Raw genomic sequence first — 23,682 nt, forward strand, 5'->3', positions numbered from 1 at the left:
GAATTTTATCTTTGGGAATGAGGGGCTGGCCCTGTGGCTTAGTGGGTAAAGCCACCACCTGCAGTGCCCACGTCGTATACAGTTCGAGTCCTGGCTGCTCCACATCCAATCCAGCTCTCTGCTGTGGCCTGGGAAAACAATGGAAGATGGTCCAAGTCCTTGGGCCTCTGTACCTGCGTGGGAGGCCCAGAAGTCCCTGGCTCCTGGCTTTGGATCAGCCCAGCTCTATCTGTTGCAGCCATTTGGGAAGTGAACCAGCAGATGGAAGACTTTCTCTCTCTCTCTCTCTCTCTCTCTCTCTCTCTCTCTCTCTCTCTCTCTCTCCCCCTTTCTCATAACTCTGCTTTTCAAATAAATAAATAAATCTTGTAAAACAAAAGATTGAGAATGAGATACAGATGCCCATAGTCACAATTTCTGTTCAACAGATCTTGTGGCTGCCCACAACAGTTAGAGCTGGGCCAGGCTGAAGCCAGGAGCCCAGGCCTCCTGTTTGGGTTTCAGGGACCCAAGCACTTGGCTTGGGTCATTGCTTCCTCCCAGGTCTCATTAGCAGGAAGCTGAATAGGAAGTAGAGAAACCAGTATTTGATGACTTCACATGCCATGCCTTAACCCACTACACCACAATGTCCACCCTAGGCCAGCTTTAGAAATATAAAAAATTTTAAAAAATGTGTTTCCAGGGGCCAGCATTGTGGCATTAATGGGTAAAACCACCAACTACAGGCCTGTGCTGCGGCTCACTAGGCTAATCCTCCACCTGCGGCACCAGCACCCCGGGTTCTAGTCTCAGTTGGAGTGCTGGATTCTGTCCCGGTTGCTCCTCTTCCAGTCCAGCTCTCTGCTGTGGCCCATGAAGGCAGTGGAGGATGGCCCAAGTGCTTGGGCCCTGCACCCGCATGGGAGACCAGGAGAAGCACCTGCTCCTAGCTTCAGATCAGCGCAGCGCGCAGGCTGCAACACACCAGCCACAGCGGCCACTTGGGGGTGAACCAACGGCAAAAGGAAGACCTTTCTCTCTGTCTCTCTCTCTCTCCCATATTGGTACCAATGAGCTGGCTGCTCCACTTCCTATCCAGCTCCCTAGGAAAGCAGTGGAAAGGCCCCTGCACTCACTTTGGAGACCTGGAAGAAACTCCTGGCCCAGCCGTTGTGACCATTTAGGGAATGAACCAGCAATGGAAGATTTCTGTGTCTCTCCCTCTTTCTCTCTCTCTAGCTCCACCTTTCAAATAAATAAATCTTAAAAAAAATTAAAGTGTTTCTGTACATCAGCTAAGCAGTTAGAAAATGAAATTTAAAATGACATTCCTAAATATAAATTGGTACTTAAAGCTTTGATACAGAAAACCGTAGAATATTATTGAGAGAAATTAAAGACCTAAATTAAGAGAGATGCATATTTATAAATTCAAATTGTTGTGAAGAAGTCAATCTTCCCAAATTAATGTATAGACTGAGTATATCTGAATCAAAATCCCTTTTAAGTTGCTTGTATGCACTATTATAAAACTGGTTGCATGTAGACAGGCTCATTCTAAAATATACATGAAACTAGAAAAAGCCAGGGATTTCCAAGATATTCTTGAAGAATAACAAGGTAAAGTGACTTACTCTCTTGGATATCAAAACATTATAAAGATGAACTAATAATAAAACTATTAGATGAACTAATAAAGACTAATACTGGCACAAGATTAATAAATAGACTGTAGAACAGAAAATAAAGAGCCCAGAAACAGGCGTGCATACATGTGGACACTTGATCTGTGACAAAAATGGTTCTGCAGAACACTGGAGAAAAAAGATCTTTGAAATCCTAGTGGAGCCGTCAGTATAGGAGGGAAAAAACTCAACTCCTACTCCATACCATGGACAAAGTGATAGTGTTCTAGATCTAAAGATGCGAGAATATAGAAGAGAATGCAGGTGATTATATTTATGAGCTTGGAGTAAGAACAAGATGAATTTAGAGAGCAGTGACCATAAAGGAAAGTATTGCTAAATTAAACTACATTAAAATGAAGAACCTTGAGGGTAGTAGACATGGGTTGTAGCACTTAAATCACAGCTGTGAGCACCTGCAACCCATAAAGTGCCTGGTTTGGGTTTGCAATCCATCTTCCTGCTAATGCATACCCTGGGAGACTACAAATAATGGCTCCAGTACTTGAGTTCCTGCCACCTATGTGGGATACCCACATTGGGTTCCAGGCTTCTAGCTTCAGTGTGGCCTAGCCCTGGCTGTTGTGAGCATCTGGGGAATGTACCAGCAGATGAAAGAGGTCTTTGTGTGTTGTGTATGTGTGTCTATCTCTCCCTTTCTTGCTTCTCAAATAAAATGAAAATAATTGAAATTTTAAGATTGATTTATTTGAAAAGCAGAGTTATGCAGATAGAGAGAGAACATGCTCCAGATACAAAGACTGATCCTTAATCCAGGTCTCCCACGTGGCTGGCAGAGGCCCAAGCACTTGGGCCACCTTCTACTGCTCTCTCAGGTACATTAGCAGAAAGCTGGACGGAAAGTGGATCAGCTGGAACTTGAACCCCAGTGCTCATATGGGATGCCAGCATCATAGGCAGTGGCTTAACCTGCTGTACCACAATGCCAGCCCCAATAAATAAAAATTTTAAGAAGAACTTCTCACCAAAAGACACAATTAAGAGAAAATAAAAGATTGTGGCCAGCATTGTGGCACAGTAAGTTAATCTCACATTGGAGTGCTGGTTTGAGCCTTGGCTGCTCTGCTTTCTATCCAGCTAATGTGCTTGGGAAAACAGTGGAAGATGACCCAAGTACTTGAGCCCTGCCACCCATGTGGGAGACCCTAGTGGAATTCCTAGCTCCTGTCTTTGGCTTGGCCCAGTCCTGGCCACTGCAGCCATTTAGGGAATGAACAAGCAGATGGAAGATGGATCTCTCTCTCTCTCTCACACACACATTCTCTCTCACTCTCTCTTTCTCTGCCTTTGAAATAAATATTTTTATTAAAACGTTAAGTAGCAGACATCATGACACTCCTAAGAATGAGGACAGTCTCCAAAAAATATTACCACAAGAACTGTAACATTGAGTATAGACAAGGTTAATAACCTTAGTTTTAGGTACATCAAATCCCATTTTAGATTATTGAACTTGCATTACTTAAATAAAAATTTTTATCAAGATCTGGTTATTTTTTCTTTTCAGAAATCATATTCCATGCCCATTGGCATTGAATTTCAGCGGAGATATGCAACAATTGTTCTAGAACTTGAACAGCTGAATAAGGACTTAAACAAAGTTTTGCATAAAGTTCAGCAGTACTGCTATGAGGTGGGTAATTTATATGAATTTACCTCTACTTTTATATCTGAAGCTTAATGTTTTTACCTATGCATCTTAGAAAATCCAGGGAAGCCATTATCTTTGTAAGGCGTTTTAACAGAATCATATTTTATATGTATTTTTATTCCTCATAGCATCAGTGTGGAAGAGCACTTTATACATCATAACTCATCAATTCTGGATTTTTTGTTTTAAATTACAGATGGTATAGTACTCTCAAAATGTTTTTGTGCAAAAAAAATTTTTTATTCCACTACCCCAAAGGATGTATCTTGGTTTATTTTCCCTTAGTTTTTGTTTGTTGTGCAGTTCATGCTTTTTCTCACAAAGTTGTGGTCATGCTGTTTATATAATTTTGCTTCTTCCTCTTCTAAACTTTACATTAGAACTATGAATTCTTGAATTTCAGATACACAGGTCACAGTTTTATTTGTCAATTATCATTCATATATGATTTTTTTATATATGAGTAGTACAGCAATTTCACCTCAAATTGTTTTTCACTCCAGGGTAAGAATTAAGTGATGGAGATAAGTTTAGAATGTTCTTGCATTTACATTCCTTGAAATTATATCCTTCCAGTAAATCCCCTCTATTTGATATGAAATTCTTAAACAGTTGGCTTTTTTATGACAGTAACCACATAGATAAGTCCCAAAAATCTCCCCTAGGTGATGTTACCTATCTGCTTGAGGACCTGAGGGGACAAACTCTGCTTACATAAATTCTAAGGACAGTTTGCCCATTCCTTTAGCCATCTGTTATCATTTATTTTTGTTCTCGTGGTAGTTGCTAATTGCCTTTATAACATTATGTGTTCTCCTAATAAATATATTTTCTCCCCTGGACTAACAGTTATCTATGAGAGAGAGGTACAGGCCCAGCAACCCAAGGTGACATAACAAAGCCAGTGATACATGCAGAAATGGATTCCTTTTCAAACTTTCTCTAGTATCCAAGGACATTTGTGATAGATTCCTTTTCTAATGAAGCAACATAGTTTTTCACCAAGCTCTTGGGAGAGTACAATATTGGTTTTAAAATAACATATCAAAGAAAATGCAGCCGGCGCCGCGGCTCACTAGGCTAATCCTCCGCCTTGCGGCGCCGGCACACCGGGTTCTAGTCCCGGTCGGGGCACCGATCCTGTCCCGGTTGCCCCTCTTCCAGGCCAGCTCTCTGCTGTGGCCAGGGAGTGCAGTGGAGGATGGCCCAAGTCCTTGGGCCCTGCACCCCATGGGAGACCAGGAGAAGCACCTGGCTCCTGCCAACGGATCAGCGCGGTGCGCCGGCCGCAGCGCGCTACCGCGGCGGCCATTGGAGGGTGAACCAACGGCAAAAGGAAGACCTTTCTCTCTGTCTCTCTCTCACTGTCCACTCTGCCTGTCAAAAATAAAAAAAAATAAATAAAAAAATAAAAAAAAAAAAAAAAAGAAAATGCAGTATCAAGCAGTTGTCGTATTATATGCAAAACAGGTTAAGTGAACATGTATTTGCCAAAGATATACTAATGTGGGAGTAGAAAGTAGAAAGGCAAGGACCATGGAACAGGTTATTTTGAGCCTCAGACAATGAACTGAATGAAGTTCACACAGATAATAAGTATAACAGCAAAAGTTTATTATAGGAAAGTACGAAGTGTACGTCATACAAGAATAAAAGTGGGGCCGGCACTGTGGTGTAGAAAGTTAAGTCTCCTCCTGCAGTACCAGCATCCCATATGGTTGCTGGTTCTAATCCTGGCTGCTCCACTCCAATCCAGTTCCATGCTAACACACCTCGGAAAAGCAGCAGAAGATGGCCTGAGTGCGTGGGCCCCTGCACCCATGTGGGAGAGCCAGATGAAGCTCCTGGCTTCAGTCTTGCCCAGCCCCAGCTGTTGCAGCCATCTGGGTAGTGAACCAGTGGATGGAAGACCTCTTTCTGTTCCTGCCTCCCCATCCCCAAGTCTCTGCCTTTCAAATAAATAAAAAAGAGTAGACGTGAGCCAGGATTCAAAGCTCAGATTGAAGCTGAGACTTGGGGCCCCAAATGTGAAAATTATATTTTTATAAGGATGAGGGGCCCTTAGTGCAGCTGTGAAAACAACTGGGAAGAGTTTTGAAATTTGTTTTTCTCAGCTTCCTGAGTTAACTAAGCATCTCCTGCCTCACATAGCATCACTGTTCATTGTTGCCAAAAATTACAACTGCCCCAATACCCATCAGTGCTACAATGGACATGATAAACATGGTTTACACAATGGAATACTACCACTAATGAGAAGGAATGAAATCAGCTGCAACATAATGGATGGATCTCACAAATACAAAGTTGAACAAAAAAATCAGACATCAAAGGATAAATGTACAATTTCATTTCTGTAGAGCTCAAAAGCAGCAAAAGCTCCTCTGTGCTGCTGCACTCCAGGATGGTGGTTACCCTCAGGGAGGCAGTACTGCAGGATGGCCTTAGGAGGGCGGGCCCCTGGGGTGCTGGGCACAGCTTGCTTGTGAAAACTCATCAACCTCTATACTTGATGATTTATGTACTTTCATGTGTTTATGAATCAAATTAAAATTTTAGCAGTTTTAAGAAGAGGACAAGATTACTCAATGTGGCATTATGGTGGTTGTAAAATGCTAGAAAAAAAATTGGCTAAGTAACCTGTGTGACATCCATACAATGGAGTGCTGTGCTACTATAAGAAAGAGTGAGGGGCAGGTGTTTGACATAGTGGCGAAGATGCCACTCAGACACCGAATCCTGTACTGAACTGCCTGGGTTTGAGTCCCAGCTTTGCTACTAATTCTGACTTCTGGCTAATACATATCCTGGAAAGCCAGAGTTGATGGTAGTTGAGTCCCTGCTACCCATATGAGAGACCTGGCCTGAGTTCCCGGCTCCTGGGTTTGGCCTGGCCCAACAATGGCTTTTGCAGGCATTCTGGGAATGAATTGGGATGGGAGCTCTCTCTTCTGTTTCACTGTGCCTTTTAAATAAATGAAATATATTTTTAAGTGTTTTTTTTTTTTTAAGACCAACGACATTGTCTGCTTGCTAGCTGATATGATTTGCAGAATATTTATAATTTTTAAAAAGTATGAAAAAATATATGTGGGATCTGTTACCTTTAAGTTAGAAAATAAGTGTAAATAAAATATAATTATATCTGCTTAATATTTCAAATATTTGGGAATGAGGTAGGTTTTGGGGAATGGTGAGAAGTAACATTTGTCTGAGTGTTTCCCCAACAAATAGAAATAAACTCTAGGGCCCAGTGTTGTGGCACAGGGGGTTAAGCCACTGCCTGGAATGCCAGCATCCCATATGAACATTAGTTCGAGTACCAGCTGCTCTACTTTTTTTTTTTTTTTTTTTAAGATTTATTTATTGGGGCCAGTGCAGTGGTATAGTGGGTAAAGCCACTACCTGCAGTGTTGGCATCCCATGTGGGCACCGGTTTGAGTACTGGCTGCTCCACTTCTGATCCAGCTCTCTGCTATGGCCTGGGAAAGTAGTGGAAGTTGGCCCAAGTTCTTGGGCCCCTGCACCTGTGTGGGAGACCCAGAAGGAGCTCCTGACTTCAGAACAGTCTAGCTCTGGCTGTTGCAGCCATTTGGGGAGTGAACCATTGGATGGAAGACCTCTCTTTCTCTACCTCTCTGTAACTCTGCCTTTGAAATAAATAAATCTTTAAAAAATAAAAAAAAGGAAGACAGCGGAAGATGGCCTAAGTACTTGGGTCCCTGCAACCACATAGGAGACCCAGATGAAGTACTGGTCTCCTGGCTTTGGCCTTGCCCAGCCCTAGCCATCAAGGCCATTTGGGGAGTGAACTAGTGGATAGTTCTCACTCGTTCTCTCTCTCTCTCTGTCTCTCCCCATCTCTCTGTAATTTTGACTTTCAAATAAATAAATAAATCTTAAGAAAAAAAAGGTTTATTTATTTGAAAGGTGGAGTTGCAGAGAAAGAAAAAACAGATCCTCCATCTACTGGTTCACCCCTCTAAAATGGCTACAGTGGCTGGGGCTGGGCCAGGCTGAAACCAAGAGCCGGGAACTCCATCCGGATCTCCCAAATGGGTGAAAAGGGCCCAAGTACTTGGATCATCTTCTGCAGTTGCTCATGTGGGATACCTAGGTGGAGTTCCAGGCTTCTGGCTTCAGCCTGGCCCAGCCCTGGCTGTTGGAGCTTTTTGGGGGAGTGAATCAGCAGATGAAAGATCTCTCTCTCTCTCTCTCTCTCTCTCTCTCTCTGCCTTTTAAGTAGATAAATAAATCTTTTTTAGAAAGAATAAAGGGAATTCACATTGTGACATAGTGGGTAAAGCCACTGCCTGCAACACCAGCATCCTGTATGGCCACCGGTTCAAGACCCGGCTGCTTTTTTTATTTTTCTTTAGGATTTATTTTTATTATTTATTTGAAAGTCAGAGTTACACAGAGGAGAGGAGAGGCAGAGAGACAGAGTTCTTCCATCCTCTGGTTCACTCCCCAAGTGGCTGCAACAGCTGGAGCTGCACTGATCTGAAGCCAGAAGCTAGGAGCTTCTTCTGGGTCTCCCACTCAGGTGCAGGGACCCAAGGACTTGGGCCATCTTCTACTGCTTTCCCAGGCCATAGCAGAGAGCTGGATGGGAAGAGGAGCAGCTGGGGCTCAAATCGACACTCACGTGGGATGCCTGCATTGCAAGCAGTGGCTTCACCCACTATACCACAGTGCCAACCCCACAGCTGCTTCTAATACAGCTCCCTGCTAATGCACCTAGGAAAGCAATGGAACATTTCTCAATAGCTTGGGCCCCTGCACCCACATGGGAGACCCAGAAGAAGCTCTTAGCTCCTGGCTTTGGTCTGACCCGGCCCCGGCTGTTGCGGCCATTTCGGGAGTGAACCAGCAGATGGAAGATCTCTCTAGACTCTATCTCTTCCCTATCTCTAACTCTGCCTTCCAAACAAATAAATCTTTTTAAAAGAAAAAAAACTAAAATGGGATGCAAATAAAAATAAACAAACCTTACTGTATTTCAGAGGAGGAGACAAAATTAATCAAATCACTTGAGCATAGTGTTTTGACTCTGTGCCCTTACTCTAAACCAAACTTTAAACAAATGCTGAACTCTAATTAGTAGGACTTTTCCCTATAGTATAGCATGGATTAGCAGTGCTGAAATTCTTTGCATATATTCTAAGACTGAGCAGGTAAGTAAATAAATGTAATGAGGATTATGGGAGTCAGATTTCTCAGTAAGGGTGAAGGATGTTATAAAGAGGAAAATAGAGTAAACCCTGTGTTGTTAGGTTGGGTTAGGTAGAATCAGGGTGAATTTATGGTTTATTTTGTTACGATTGGTGTGTCTGTGCCTGCTGAGAGAGCCTAGAAGCAATGATACCCTACTAGCAAAGAACTCATCTTGGTCTCTAAACACTTCTCCAGTAAAAAGAAGCAGAGTTCCTTGAAAAAGACTGTATCTCAGACTTATAGCAGAGAAGGTAGAAGATGAGCCTGGACCATCTTATTCCTGCAAAGTAAAATATTCCCCAAAATGATGGGGACATGTCAAAAGGAGCCAGTTTGACAGAGTTCCCACTGGCTGCATCTGAAAATAGTAAGACACTATAACCTATAGGATAAAATAAGAAGCCATGAGTCCCTACTGATACTGATGAATCCCGTTTTTAAGGGAAGGTTCTTCCTTATAGTAAATGCCAACTAATAAATATAGAAGGAATGATAGGATTGAAAAACACCATTTGGCAACATCACAGTAATTGATACAGAAAAGAATTGTCAATGGATGCTAAAACTGGTAGGTAAAAGTTTGATGACAAACAGAATCTTTACATTGCCTCAAAGTATCTCTTCACAAATACACATTAATTACAAAGAAGAAATCCCTCACTGTGGAGAATCTGGAGCTCCTTAACCAAGTAACCAAATGTAGCCTCGCCAGCAGTGGGACTGTCAGTATCCCGTGCCTTCCGATAAGGCAGAGGATTATATGACTTCTATCTGCCTAGAGAAGAATTATGGATCTACAACATGGAAACCGGACGATGGAAAAAAAATTAACCCTGAAGGTGATGTGCCTCCTTCTATGTCAGGAAGCTGTGCTGTGTGTGTAGACAGGGTGCTGTACTTGTTTGGAGGACACCATTCAAGAGGCAATACAAATAAGTTCTACATGCTGGATTCGAGATCTACAGACAGAGTGTTACAGTGGGAACGAATTGACTGCCAAGGAATCCCTCCATCATCAAAGGACAAGCTGGGCGTGTGGGTATATAAAAACAGATTAATATTTTTTGGAGGGTATGGATATTTACCTGAAGATAAAGTATTGGGAACTTTTGAATTTGATGAAACATCTTTTTGGAATTCGAGTCATCCAAGAGCATGGAATGATCATGTACACATTTTAGACACTGAAACGTTCACCTGGAGTCAGCCGATCACTACCAGTAAAGCACCTTCACCTCGCGCTGCCCACGCCTGTGCAACAGTTGGGAACAAAGGCTTTGTGTTCGGAGGCAGATACCGAGATGCCAGAATGAATGACCTTCACTACCTTAATCTGGATACATGGGAGTGGACTGGATTAATTCCACAAGGCATATGCCCAGTTGGCCGATCGTGGCATTCACTAACGCCAGTTTCTTCAGATCATCTTTTTCTCTTTGGAGGATTTACCACTGATAAACAGCCACTAAGTGATGCCTGGACTTACTGCATCAGTAAAAATGAATGGATACAATGTAATCATCCCTATACTGAAAAACCAAGGTTATGGCATACAGCCTGTGCCAGCGATGAAGAAGTGATTGTTTTTGGTGGCTGTGCCAACAACCTGCTTGTTCACCACAGAGCTGCACACAGCAATGAAATACTTATATTCTCAGTTCAACCAAAATCTCTTGTACGGCTAAGCTTAGAAGCAGTCATTTGTAAGGAGGCGCAGAAAGAACTCAACATTGCTTCTGTGTAGTCCTGCCAAAAACGTACGATTTCAGTATGATCGTCAGGAGACAGACTGACTCGTGTTGAAGATTATTACACAAAATAATTGGCTGATGCACCTCAAAAATACCCAGGTCATGAGCACCTGAGGCACTGTTTCAGATACAGGTGTCCAAAGAGATGTGACAACCAAGTGTATTCAGGGGGTGAAATGGCTGTGCATAGGATGTTGTTGTGACTCTTGGTCTAATGTGAATATTAAAAGTTAAGAAAAATTAAAAATCAGGGGAAAAAAACTGTTACGAGGAAAAAACTTTGAAGGTAAGAGTGAGCATCATTTTAGTTATAAATGCTAGTTTATAAAGTCAAATCTGAAGATAGGACACAAACACACATAGAAATAATAGCCTGATGAATAGTCATCTCATGTTTCAATCGTCTGTGTTCAGCTTGCTCCAGACCAGGGCCTCCAGCCTGCAGATCAGCCGACGGACATGAGACGCAGGTGTGAGGAAGAAGCACAAGAAATTGTTCGGCATGCAAATTCCTCAACAGGACAGCCCTGTGTGGAAAATAAAAATCTAACAGACTTAATTTCCAGGCTTACTGCTATTTTATTGCAAATTAAGGTAAATTTCAGAGAAATTATTTTCTTAATTTTGACACTAACTATGTTGTTGAGATTATAATCCATGGATTGTGTCAGGTATTTTGTGTCTGTGTTTGAGCTATAATTCAACTCAGTCTCAAAATGTTTTTTTACTTCAGTGTCTAGCGGAAGGAGGAGACCTGAATTCCTTTGAATTCAAATCACTTACAGATTCATTAAATGATATCAAGAGTACAATAGATGCTTCTAATATCAGGTAATCCCTTAGGTACACTCTAATCATTTTTGTGTTAAATTCATAGTGATTTTCAGTACAAATCTTAAGAATTATGCATATTGGCCGGTGCCACAGCTCACTAGGCTAATCCTCTGCCTGTGGCGCTGGCACCCCGGGTTCTAGTCCCAGTTGGGGCACCGGATTCTGTCCTGGTTGCTCCTCTTCCAGTCCAGCTCTCTGCTGTGGCCCAGGAGTGCAGTGGAGGATGGCCCAAGTGCTTGGGTCCTGCACCCGCATGGGAAACCAGGAGGAAGCACCTGGCTCCTGGCTTCGGATCGGCGCAGCGCGCCGGCCGTGGCAGCCAATTTGGGGGTGAACCAATGGAAGGAAGACCTTTCTCTCTGTCTCTGTCTCTCTCTCACTGTCTAACTCTGCCTGTAAAAAAAAAAAAAAAAAAAAAAAGAATTATGCATATTTGTGAAGTATTCATATATTTTTATATTTAAAATATATTTTAAAAGAGCTTTTCAGTCTACAGACAATAGAAATTTCACAGAATTTTTTATGTTGAGAATCAGGAGACAGACTATTTACATTTGGGGTGAGGATGGCAGTTCAGTGTAGCAATAGAGCCGCCCCAGCCTGTGGGTCATCCTCTCTTTCTAGCACCCCTGTGGCTCCTTTGCTTCTTCAGAGCATGCTGTTTCAACTACCGCGAAAGTAGAATTGTGGCTAATGTGTAAGAAATTTATTCCTTCCCTGAGATTTATCTTAGCTATTTTTCTTAACTAAAATTTAGCTTTTCTTTTTTAAAAAAATTGTTCTTAATTTTGTGAAATAAAGTAGTTAACCATATTTCTTCTTTCTTTAGTTGCTTTCAGAATAATGTAGAAATCCATGTTGCACATATTCAGAGTGGCTTGAGCCAGATGGGAAACTTACATGCCTTTGCAGCAAATAACACCAACAGAGACTGAATGGAAGATGAATTATTCCAACTGCAGAGGGCATTGTTTCTGAGAAGTTCTTCTCCTTTGTATAGGCTTCCAACACCAAATACTCTCACTGCTGGAGAACAAGGGGACTTCAGTCTCCCATAAGTCCTTTCAATGTACTGTACTGCTTCAACCAGCATTGCTGGCCAGACTATATTAATTTATCTTTTATTACTCAGATACAGTAGCATTGCTTATGTTACATATGTTTATTAGCAAGTATTTTTAAACTGAAAATGTCTGAACATAATATAATTTTATGGAAGAAAATGACCATTTTTTTTAATGTGCATGAATTCAACCCAACACATGCAGGCAATCCTGCAGTGGAGAACATGAAGAAACCTGGTTTTTATGTGCATTTTGGTGGCAATGTGGAAATTCCACCTGGAAAACTAACTCCGGCTGATTTAGTTGCTCACCATCTCAGTCTTCAGAAGATAACATCATGAGGTGTGGAAAGTCCTAGTTTCAAGGAATCCACTGGAATATAGATGGGACGTATGAACTTTACAAGTATATAGGATATATACTTGGAATGTGAAATGGTTCTGTAGATCATTTTATAATAATATTTTAATTTATCATAATTTATAAAAGAAACTTTTGTTGTTTGTGAAAGAAAATGAAGGAGCAGGAAAAAACCGTTACTGCATAATGCTAAATTTCCAAAGTGGATTTGGCATGTCTTTTCCCGTTGATTCAGGGCAAAAAGTGCTATTGTTAGGAGATTTATTAAGATATAAAAGACTGATAACACACTATTTTCATATTTTTTGTTTATTTGCACAACTTTTAAACCAGATTACTGGTTAAAATCCAACAGTACACAATTTATAAAGTAAAAAGATTTTATAAGGAAAACAAATATAATAACCAGTGCTGTGAAATGCAGAAGAGAGGTTTGGTTTTGGTTGTTTTGTTTTCTTGTGTGTGTGTGTGTGTGTGTGGTTTTTTTTTTTTGTTTTTTTTGTTTTTGTTTTTTTTTTTTTTTAGGAAACCCCTGCCTAAAATGTTAATCTTGTAAAAACGTATGTATTTGTAATTTTCTTTGTTTTAATATAGAATATTATAAAGTCAAAATATAATAAATTGTTTTCAGATTTGGAGTTTCAGATAGGGCTGTAGCGGTGGTTTTAATTCTTTTAGATGTCTCATAAAATGAGACTTTTATATATGTTAATGTATAATAAAACTCAAACAAGATTATTTTCCATTTGAAATTTTTGTATAGTTTAAAAATGCTTCTGTATTCTTTGTTGGTATTGTGCCACTGCAGAACTGTAGTGCAGAGTTTATATTGAGCTAAGCTGTTATGTTAACTAAGAAATACATAAATCTTTTATTCTTAATATTTGTAATTATAAATAAATTGATCTATGAAAATTATTGTCTGTGTTCCTCATTTGATTAACATAAGTTGATAAGTATTCCTTCTATTTAAAAAGTTTGAACTGTATTTTCTATTAAATCATATTTTTAGGGCATACAATACAGATAAATTAGTCATTTTGAAGTATACCATTCAGTATAGCTTTAGGAAGGATTTTTTTTCCATCCGTGATCACTGCAAACAGTGAACCAAGTCACTTGGCCTGATATACACCCAGCAAAAGTTTGATTTCAGGGACCAGCGCTGTGGTGTAGCAGGTAAAGCTGCCGCCTGCAGTGCCAGCATCCCATAGGGCGCAGGTTGTAGTCCCAGCTGCTCCACTTCTGATCCAGCTCTCTGCTATGACCTGGGAAAGCAGTAGAAGATGGCCCAAGTCCTTGGGTCCCTGCACCTGTGTGGGAGACCTGGAAGAAGCTCCTGGCTCCTGGCTTTGGATCAGCCCAGCTCTACCTGTTGCAGCCATTTGGGGAGTAAGCCAGCAGATGGAAGACTGACTCTCTCTCTCTCTCTCTGCCTCTCTGTAACTCTAACTTTCAAATAAAATAAAAAAAAAAAAAAAGCTTGATTTTAATACATTCTGCCTAGAATCAGGTGTTTTGTTCATTTTTCCTTTGATATTGCTTAAGACTCATCTGTCATGCTTAAATAGTATGTCATTTTACACATTTTAATTGAGCACTAATTATCTTTCAGTGCCATCGTGTGTTAACAGCAGGAACTGTCCCTTAGAATTTAGTTGAGTTTTATTTCGGTCTAGGGGGAAAGAAATCTATATGATTCAGTGTAGTCATTTTGAGTGAGCTGGACATTGATTTGAATGATGCTGTCCCTGATTAACACATTTTTGGGAGCTCTGAAGAAAGCTCTCAAGGCCAGATTGAGCAAACAATCAGTCATGCACATGCTTTTTATTTATATAGATTTGGTTCTGAGTTTTTAAGCTAATTACAAAAATCATATTCACTTGTTACCACTGAGAATCTGCAAAAAATTGGCCGTTAATTTTTTTCTCTGGAATCCATGCACCTCTCTCCCTCCTCATTACCACCACACCTTGCAGTCCAGCTGCCATCATCATGAACCAGGAACACTGCTTATTAAAAAAAAAATGCTGACAGGATGAGATGCTGGGGAGAATCAGCACTTTTTTGTTAATACATTGGGGTTTTTTGTTTGTTTATTTGAAAGATTTATTTATTTGAAAGGCAGAGTTGGAGGCAGAGAGAGAGATCTTCCATCCACTGGTTCACTCCCCAAATGGCCTCAATGGCCAGAGCTAAGCTGATCCGGAGGCAGGAGCTGCTTCTGGGTCTCCTACGTGTGTGCAGGGCTTTTCCAGGCCGTAGCAGAAAGATGGATCAGAAAAAAAAAAAAAAAGGTGGAGCAGGGGTGGGCACTGTGGTATAGTGGGTAAAGCCACCGCCTGCAGTGCTAGCATCCCATGTGGGCACTGGTTCGAGTCGTGGCTGCTGCTCTTCTGATCCGGCTCTCTGCTATGGCCTGGGAAAGCAATAGAAGATGGCCCAAGTTCTTGGACCCCTGTACCTGTGTGGGAGACCTGGAAGAAGCTTCTGGTTTCAGATTGGCCCAGCTCCAACTGTTGTGGACATTTGAGGAGTGAACCAGTGGATGGGAAGCTCTTTCTGCCTCTAACTCTTCCTTTCAAATAAGTAAATCTTTAAAAAAAAAAAAAAAAGGCAAAATTGGTCATCGAATCTGCATCTATGAATGCCTTTAAGTCTTCTTAGGACTCAGGACAAATTCAGAATTCTTTAATAAAAAGATGTATTTTATTTGAAAGGCAGATTTAGGGAGATACAAATTCAGAACTCTTTCAAGACCCCCCAAGGTCATCTGTGATCTGATCTCACTCCGTCCTCCTGCTCCCTCCACAGCGCCTCTGCATAGCAGGGCTCCAGTTCTCTTGGGTAGTTCGTGATCATCCCATAGATCTTCCCTCTAGCATCCCCTTCTCCAGGAAGCTTTCCTTGACTGCAGCACACTTCCTATTAGTGTCCCCAGATCACGCACCTTTCTCTCTAGCACTTGCTGTGTTTGTCATTTTGTTTCTTGGGATGTGCTGCTTCCAGTGCTGGCCTCTGCTATATGAGAGCAGGGACTGGTTCTGACTTTGCTCACTGTTTTATTTCCAGGTCCTGGTAAAGAGCCTGTTCCTGGTCACCAAATGAAATTTGTGCAATGCATGCATAAATGGGTTTCAGGAGAGCTTAAGTATGGTCTGCCTTGGTGGCTGCTTTACAAGATGGGACTGTTCTCACTTGCAGAAATTCTGCTTTTGGGGTTGCTGTTAAACCTATCACTTCACATTAATCATGACTAAAAAGGTCACTCTATCTACAGGCATTGTATGGTGGTGGTCTCATGGGTGAGCTGAGTTAGCCCTAGGTTTGAGTTCTGGCCATTGCTGTTTAAGCTGTACGCTTGTGAAGCACTACTTAGTTTGCTTCACAATGGTTAAGATGGGAATAGTCCTGTCTTACATAGTAGGTGTGGGAATAAAAATAGGACTGTGACACGCTGAGTTGTTAGGGCCTTAAGAGAGTCTGAGAGGGGTATAGACTTCCTGTTCAAGATACTCCGTGGTTTGTCAGAATTAAAGACGTGACAGCAGGATCGAAATACAGACCTTGTAAGTGGCTCATGGGGGAAAAAATAATATAAGTAAATTACAAGATGTATTTTTAAATGTGATTCTTGTGAACCATAAATCTAAAGTGTTGTCTGCTGGTCTTGTGAATATATTTGTATCTGCGCATTTGCCTGTGTGATGAGACCTGACCTCCGCGCAGCAGGGCCTGAGCACAGTGTTTGGTACGTTGTGAGCACTTGGTAACCGCTATGTTGTACTTTTCATCTGCTTTCAGACATCCTTCAGAGAATTCAGAAGACCAGCTTGTTAGGGGAGCCTAAGCTGTGTTCTTTTTTTTTTTTTTTTTTTAAGACATTTATTTGAATGTCAGTTACACAGAGAAAGGAAGAGACATCATCTATCCTCTGGTTCACTCCCCAATGGCTGTACCGGCCAGGGCTAGATCAGACCAAAGCCAGAAGCCAGGCACTTCTTCCAGGTGTCCCACGTAAGTGCTGGGGCCCAAGGACTTAGGCCATCTTCTGCTTTCCCAGGCTTGTTAGCAGAGAGCTGGATCGGAAGTAGATCAGCCAGGACTTGAACTGGCACCCATTTGGGATGTCAGCATTGCAGCCGGAAGTTTTACACGCCATACCACAATGCCGGCCCCTCTCTGGCTTGCTTTTAATAATGAGTTTGTGAGACCACTGCTGTGGATAGCAGGTAAAGCTGCCACCTGCAGTGCCGGCATCCCATATGGGTGCCACTTCAAGTCCCGGCTACTGTACTTCCAATCCAGCTCTCTTCTATGGCCTGGGAAAGCGGTAGAAGATGGCCCAAGTTCTTGGGCTCCTGCACCTGCATTGGAGACCAGGAGGAGGCTCCTGGCTCCTGGTTTGGGATCGGTGCAGCTCTGGCCATTGCAGCCATCTGGGGAGTGAACCAGCAGATGGAAGACCTCTCTCTCTCTGCCTCTCTGTAGCTCTGCATTCAAATAAATAAATCTTTTTAAAAAAAAAGGTTTTTCTGCTCTGAAAAGTGGAAACCACTTGAACATCTCTAATAAAATTTAGACAACTGACATTGTCAAGAGTATGTCCAAAGTTCATGGAAAGAGTCATTAATAGCTGTTTATTTTAATGCAAAAAATTGTTAATCCATGATACAATTTTTTCATAACACATTTCCATGATATTTTTAAGCCCCCTCGTACACTCTCTAAGACACTGAGCATAGCGCAGGTTCTTCAGTAACCATTGAGACAAGATGCCTTGGCCCTGGCCTGGGCTTCCCAGGCGCCTTCCTTGAAGTGCAGTTACCCAGAAACTTCAGCTGTGGTTACCTCATGCTCGGTTCCCTCGACCCTTAGGAGTTTGAAATCCTTCAGATTTAGTTGAGCTTGGGCTAACTTAGAGTGATTTGCATACATTAAGAGTTATAGATTAAGAAAGAGAAGTCTTAAAGCAGAACTTTCATGAATGTTACTAAACTTTGGACAAGCAAACCTATGCTCTTAACCAAATTCGGTTTCTCAGCACAGAAGCCTGCTGATATGATAGTGATTACTGGTGAGGCACTGTACTAAGAGCTATCTAAAGGATGGAATTGGAGTGACCCGAACTCGCGCGGCTGGCACCGGCAGCCTCCTCAGCAAGCCCAAGAGTGGGATGACCCCCGAGGAGGGGCAGAAGCGGGATGAGGAAAAATTCAACATGGCCCGTGCTCTCTGCTCACGCAGTCGGTCAAGAACAACTCCCAGGTGCTCATCAGCTGCTGCAACAACAGGAAATCCTGGGCCGCATGAAGGCCTTCAACAGGCCCTGCAGCCTGGCGCTGGAGAACCTGGAGGAGATGTGGACTGGGGCCCCTGAGAGCGGCAAGGGCAGGAAGAAGTCAAAGCCGGCCAGCAAGGACCCGTACATCTCCAAGATGTTCCTGCGCGGGGACTCGGTCATCGTGGTGCTGCGCGACCCCCTCATCACTGGCAAGGAGGGGCCTCTCCCGCCCCCTGAAGACCTGCCCCGAGCCCTGGGGTTAATAAAGCCCCATGTTTTATTCTAAAATAAATAAATAAATAAAGGATGGAATTGACTTCAACAGAATTACACTGAAGCGTTTGTGAAGAACATTTAATATCCATTCAAGTTGCCCAGGAAGTACAATACCAAGTGCTAAGGATAATGTTGGAGTGATCAAACAGGTACAACATCAGGATTAGAGATGGCTTCAAACAGCAGAACCAGGTCAAAGCAGTGGGGAGGGGCAGGCCAGTGGAGGGGGTCTCGGGCGTTTTGAAGGAGAAAGGTAGTTGTCTGGTCCGAAACTGGAAGTGGCACATACAGTGGAGAGGTGAACTGAAGACTTGTAGAAGTGTTCTGTAGGCTGAAGAGGATGTCAGGGTGGGGTTGTGGGTCAGCACACTGCATCCCATGTTGCAGTGCCCGCATTCGGGTCCTGGCTTTGCTGCTGCTTTTTTTTTTTTTTTTTTTTTTTTTTTTTTTTTTTTTGACAGAGTTAGACAGTGAGAGAGAGACAGAGAAAGGTTCTCCCTCCGTTGGTTCACCCCCCAAATGGCCTCTACGGCCGGCACTGCGCCGATCCAAAACCAAGAGTCAGGTGCTTCCTCCTGGTCTCCCACACTGGTGCAGGCACCCAAGCACTTGGGCCATCCTCCACTGCCTTCCCGGGCTACAGCATAGAGCTGGACTGGAAGAGGAGCAGTCAGGACTAGAACCCAGCACCCATATGGGATTCTGGCGCCACAGGTGGAGGATTAACTAAGTGAGCCACGGCACCGGCCCCCCGCCCCCCACGCCGGCTTTGCTTCTGATTCCAACATTTCTGCTAATGCTGGGAGGCAGCTGGTGTTGGCTCAAGTACCTGGGTCCCTGGAGTTCCTGGTCCTGGCACTTGGGAAATGAACCAATAGATGAAAGATCTCTGTCTCCGTCTCTGACTTTCAAACAAAATAGCAAACTCTTAAAAAAAAAAAAAAAGATTGATTTATTTATTTGAAAGGCAGAGCTACAGAGAGGTAGAGAGGTCTTCCATTCACTGGTTCACTCCCCAAGTAGCTGCAACAGCTGGAACTGCACCTATCCGAAGCCAGGAGCTTCTTCTGGGTCTCCCACGTGGGTGCAGGGGCCCAAGGACCTGGGCCATCTTCTACTGCTATCCCAGGCCATAGCAGAGAGCTGGATCAGAAGTGAAGCAGCTGGGACTAGAACCGGTGCCCATATGGGATGCTGGTACTGCTGGTAGTGGCTTTACCTGCTATATCACAGCACCAGCCCCTAATAATAAACTTTTAAAAAGACGATGATGTCGATTACCTGGGAGAGCAAAGATTTCTGTAATTTGATGACAACTGGCAGCTACTACAAACTGACTCTTTGAAATAACCTGGATACTAAGCCAACGGAGTTATGATTGAGCGAGAAGACAACAGGTACAGTTTTCTGGAAAGTAAGAGTGGGGAGGTTGGGTAGACATTGGACAAAGAATACAAAATTTTGTATCATATCATGACCATAACAATATATTCCATATGTGAGAATTGCAAAGAAAGTAGATTTTAAGTATTTTCACCACAAAAAAATCAGTGTGAGGCAATGCATAATAAATAGGTTGATGTATCCATTCTACAGTGTATGCATACATGTTGTACGTCATAAATGTACATACATCATAAATACATATATAATTTTTACTTGACAGTTGAAAAAATAAAACACTCAAAGAAAATCAATCTTGGTACTCCGAATAGGGTTGCGAAGTGGAGCGAGAGTTGAAGTCCTGATCCCTGGGGGGACCAGGAGGAGATGGCCTCCGACAGGGAAGTCAGAGGACCGGATTCTGACGTGTCTCCCCGGCTGTCGGTCGTGGCTCCTTGGAGCTTTTCCTGAACTCGCCCAGAATCCTCAAAAGTTACCAAAGGCAGAGAAGATGTGTTCCTCCCATGAGTCCAGCTTTGGTCCGATGTCTTCAGAGAGAGGGGAGCAGTTCTGGAAATTCTGGCCTTGGGAGCTCGCGTGTGAGATGCCCCCTCCCACGCGGCTGGGATCCGGCAGGCAGTTCATGTCCACCTCCAGGGGCAGCTGGGGCTTCACACACTTGGATGCTGCTGCAGGAGCGCAGGGGCTGGGGACCAGCTCCTGCCCCAGGGAAGGCTGGAAGGACTTCCCGCTCTGACGCCGGGACTTGGCACGCCTGTTCTGGAACCACACCTGGAAGGAGGGAGACAGAAACTGCTTCGGATTACCCAGATTGCATTTCTCTCCCTAAATCGTTACTAACTCTCCACAATCGTTACTAACTCTCAAGGCCCACTGTTGAAACTGGCAGGGGCAGGCACCTGCCACAGCAGTTGGCGAGCTGCTTGGGCCGCCTGCGGCGGGATGGGAATCCTTCGGCCTGAAGCCTGCCTTCACTTTCCACCCAGCTTCCTGCTAAGGGCTCCCTGGGAGGCAGCAGATGATGGCTCAGGAACTTGGGGCCTCTGCCACCCATGTAAAAGACCTGGAGTGAGTGAGCCGGCAGGTGGAAGATACCCGTCTCCCCGCCTTTGAAATACAATGAAAATAAAAGTAAATATAAAGATAGAAACGGGCAGCTGCATGACTCCCAAGGGTGCAGAATAGAAACAAGCCTACCCTGTCCTCATGTGAAATGAGGGCTCCTGCTTCAAATCACACGTGGACAGGAGCAGGCAAAGAGGCAGCCTCCACGACTGGGATCTCCATTACTCTAGATAACAAGTGCAGTTTGCACCATGCTTCGCAAACTGCCAAGAAGGCCCAGATGTTTCAGACTTTACCCGAAATGCCTCACATCCTTCCAGACCAAAATTCCACCCAGGAACACCGGCCTTGTGGTGTGGGGACCAGTAGGTAATTCGGAGAGCCCTCCCTCCCCTCTTGGAGCCATCATTCCCAAACCCAAAGCCAGAGGGAACTCCAACCGCGCCTCATCTGTGTCTTTCCTGAGTCAGAAAAAGCGTAAAAATACCTGCTGGGCTAGCCTACTTAGAATTACTACGTACTAACTAATGAGAGATCCAAGTAATTGCGTGCGTGAAGTACGTCATTTCACACTCACAAACACCTTGTGCAACAGGCACCCTCCTCGTCCCCATTTTACAGCCCGGAAAACGGAGGCCCAAGGGAAGCAACTCGCCCAACGTCCCCCAAGTCAAAGAGAACCAGGGGTTTGTGGCCAATAAGCCTGGGAGTCCCGGCTCCGACGCGCGCCCATCCACCCACCCCCGCCTCCAGGCCGAGGCCCACCTGCGAACGCGGAGGGCCGCTCACCTGGATCCTGGATTCGGGGAGCAGGGTGAGCGCCGCCAGGCGCTCGCGCAAGTGGATGTCGGGGTACATGGTCTGGCGGAAGACGAGCTCCAGGAGCTGCAGCTGCTCGGGGCTGAACGACGTGCGCTTGCGGCGCTGCGACACCGACGGGGCGGCCGCGCCTTTAGGGGGCGCCGGCGAGCCCAGGCTGGGGGCCGGCGGCGCGGCGGGCCCAGGTTCCCTGCCGAGAAAGCCCGCGAAGGGCGCGGGGGCGAGGCGCTCTGAGCCCGGGCCCGCGGGGAGCAGGGCGGACCCCGGGCCCGGGGGTGGCGGGAAGGCCCCGCCGGCGTGGGCAGGCCGGTAGACGGGGAACGAGGCGGCGTCGGCGAACTGGAGCGGGCGGGACCCTGCTGCGGCCATGGCTCCGAGCCCAGTGCAACGCCGCCGAGGGCCCAGCCCCAGTTATACGGGCCGGAGCCCGAGGGAGGGGGCTGGCGGTGGCGGCGCCATCAAAGCAGTGGGCGCGGGGAGGCCCGTGTCTCTTTGGGGTGCGAGCCCTCCCCCGGCCCCGCCAGACGCCGGTGGGAATAATCGCTTCCGCTGGCCATGAGATGGGGAGGGAGGCGCGAACTTGGGCCCGGGCCCCTCCGTCCCCTCCCCCGCCCATCCCCCGGGTCGGCCCAGCCACCGCAATCAACATCTCCGAGAGAAGGTTTGCTCGGGGAGGGGCAGCCCGCGGGGCCCTAGGACGCGGGGCCGCGCCTCCCTCCCCGCCCGGATCTTGCCCCCACCAAGGGCAGCCTGGGGCTGCGCCTGGGTTCCGTCTGGCCCAGGCCTTGCGCCTGCCTGCCCCGCCGTCCCCGCCGTCGTCATCAAAGCCATTTATTTACCACCCCTGCTATGTGCTAGACCCTATACCAGGTGAGTCAAACAGCGCCGCTCCTGTGCACAGCGGACTTCCCCGACACGTCCCGGATCAGCCTGGGCCGGGGGTGGAGATAGAGGGGCCTGGGAGCGCCCAGGCGCTGACCGAGTGCCCCCGTTAGCTGCGCGCTGAGACGCCCCGCAGGGCTCACGCCGGGTCTAGCTAAGCGGAGCTGATGAAGGCCTTCCACGCGGTTCCCACGCCCTCTGAAGGCATCGTCCTTTCTCAGCCCTTGGTGGCTGATGGAAGTCTCTCCCTCCGTCTCTTTGTGTCTCCATCTTGGGTGCAGGGCTCAAAACTGGAGGTATTCTTGGAGCTGCTGCAATGAGCTCGGGACTTGAGTCTCTCCCTGCTGGGCTGGAGTGCCTACGGATACCCCTGCTTCCCCCATGGGCCGCTCCCTCCCCTCTTCCGCTGTACCCCTTCTGCCAGATCAGATGGATTTCAGTCCTCGGGTGTATGGCATGGGAGGTCAGGTCTGCTATTTGTCTATTCCCATTCCTTCTAACTCCTCGTTTCAAAAAACAATGGTGGCGTGTCCTTATGCTAGGGTGGGCTTTCTCTGTGCTCTTGCAAAGCCAGTAGCAGGCAGTCCATGTCGACAGATCAGGAAATAGATCACGATCCAGGGGCCCAGGTGACTTCCAGATGTGCTTCCGTGGTCACTGCACGTGGCCCGTGGTCACTTGGCCCCTCTACCGCCAGGGGTCCCTAAGGTTCCCATGGAGGCCTTAGCAACTGATGGCTTGCTGCAGCTGCGGGGGCTAGGGGCCAGCATGGCAGGGAACGCAGGTTTGCTGTCTGCTGGCCGCCAGCTGAAGCTTCACAGGCAGACAGCCTGGGCATCCCAGAAACTCTGCCCGGGGCTCCGAGGTCCTAGAAGTGCTCTGGTCTGTTTGTGTGGAATCCCCCAGGGCCCTGTGTCCAAGCCTCATTGGTGTGCTTGTGGTGATGGGCCCTGAACCTGCCTGTTCTTCAGTGGGCCAGGGAAATGGGCGTGTGAAGACAGTGGGGGCGGTGGCTGCCCGACCCGGGAGTGAGCAGGCTTTTCCCTCTGCTAGAAGAGCGGAGACATTCCAGCGTGCTGTTTGAGATTTGGTAATCTCGCGACTGACATACACGTGTTCTTCTCTTCCCACTGTGTCCTGAGCGTTGGCTGTTGTGTTGTAAGCTTCTGTGTTGAGATGAGACTTCAGCCTGTCCGGGGTTTTCGTCCTTTGGCTCTCAGTGAAGTCTGGAGGGAGTGTGTGGTGTGTGCTGAAGCCGTGGCGTCGCCAGGGACCGCGGGAACCCAGGCTGGCGCTGGGGCGGGAGGGTTGCAGAGGAGGCTCTCATGCCCTCCAGAGCAGCTGTATTAGGATTGTCAAATCATGTGCATGCATTGCTGTTATG

At 45.5% G+C, this 23,682-nt stretch overlaps 3 protein-coding genes and 1 pseudogene across 9 annotated transcripts in view; 3 read left to right on the top strand and 1 right to left on the bottom strand.

The window, feature by feature from the left end:
- LIN9 (lin-9 DREAM MuvB core complex component) overlaps positions 1-13,415 on the top strand; it is an 81,768-nt gene extending 68,353 nt beyond the window's left edge. For all 6 annotated transcript variants that reach the window (XM_062210460.1, XM_062210462.1, XM_062210461.1 and 3 more), the window contains 4 exons: positions 3,196-3,321; positions 10,722-10,901; positions 11,041-11,138; positions 11,971-13,415. In XM_062210460.1, the coding sequence (XP_062066444.1) occupies positions 3,196-3,321; positions 10,722-10,901; positions 11,041-11,138; positions 11,971-12,076 (510 nt within the window). In that variant the 3' untranslated portion in view covers positions 12,077-13,415. The remainder of the gene's footprint in view (positions 1-3,195; positions 3,322-10,721; positions 10,902-11,040; positions 11,139-11,970) is intronic.
- On the top strand, positions 9,209-10,336 carry LOC133773246 (kelch domain-containing protein 2-like). Its single transcript, XM_062210466.1, has one exon. The coding sequence runs from the start codon at positions 9,317-9,319 to the stop codon at positions 10,298-10,300; it is 984 nt and encodes a 327-aa protein (XP_062066450.1). The 5' UTR covers positions 9,209-9,316; the 3' UTR covers positions 10,301-10,336.
- A 4,308-nt stretch (positions 13,416-17,723) lies between the features above and the next one.
- On the top strand, positions 17,724-18,138 carry LOC133773401 (small nuclear ribonucleoprotein Sm D2-like; annotated as a pseudogene).
- A 1,859-nt stretch (positions 18,139-19,997) lies between these two features.
- Positions 19,998-21,785, bottom strand: MIXL1 (Mix paired-like homeobox). 2 transcript variants are annotated; one of them, XM_062211534.1, is made up of 2 exons: positions 21,387-21,785; positions 19,998-20,303 (listed from the first exon to the last, which is right to left on the bottom strand). In XM_062211534.1, the coding sequence occupies exons 1-2, from the start codon at positions 21,783-21,785 to the stop codon at positions 19,998-20,000; spliced, it is 705 nt and encodes a 234-aa protein (XP_062067518.1). The 2 variants fall into 2 exon arrangements, with proteins under 2 accessions (XP_062067518.1, XP_062067517.1); XM_062211533.1 differs by having other exon boundaries at positions 19,998-20,327.
- Positions 21,786-23,682: the final 1,897 nt, after the last annotated feature.

The sequence above is a fragment of the Lepus europaeus genome, chromosome 14 (assembly GCF_033115175.1).
Source record: "Lepus europaeus isolate LE1 chromosome 14, mLepTim1.pri, whole genome shotgun sequence".
NCBI lineage: Eukaryota > Metazoa > Chordata > Mammalia > Lagomorpha > Leporidae > Lepus > Lepus europaeus.

Coding starts and splice junctions, on each gene's coding strand:
- LOC133773246 (XM_062210466.1), top strand. CDS start 9,317: ATGACTTCTATCTGCCTAGAGAAGAATTATGGATCTACAACATGGAAA.
- MIXL1 (XM_062211533.1), bottom strand. CDS start 21,785: ATGGCCGCAGCAGGGTCCCGCCCGCTCCAGTTCGCCGACGCCGCCTCG. Junction 20,328..21,386: donor TCCCCGAATCCAGGATCCAG/GTGAGCGGCCCT, acceptor GGTAATCCGAAG/CAGTTTCTGTCTCCCTCCTT.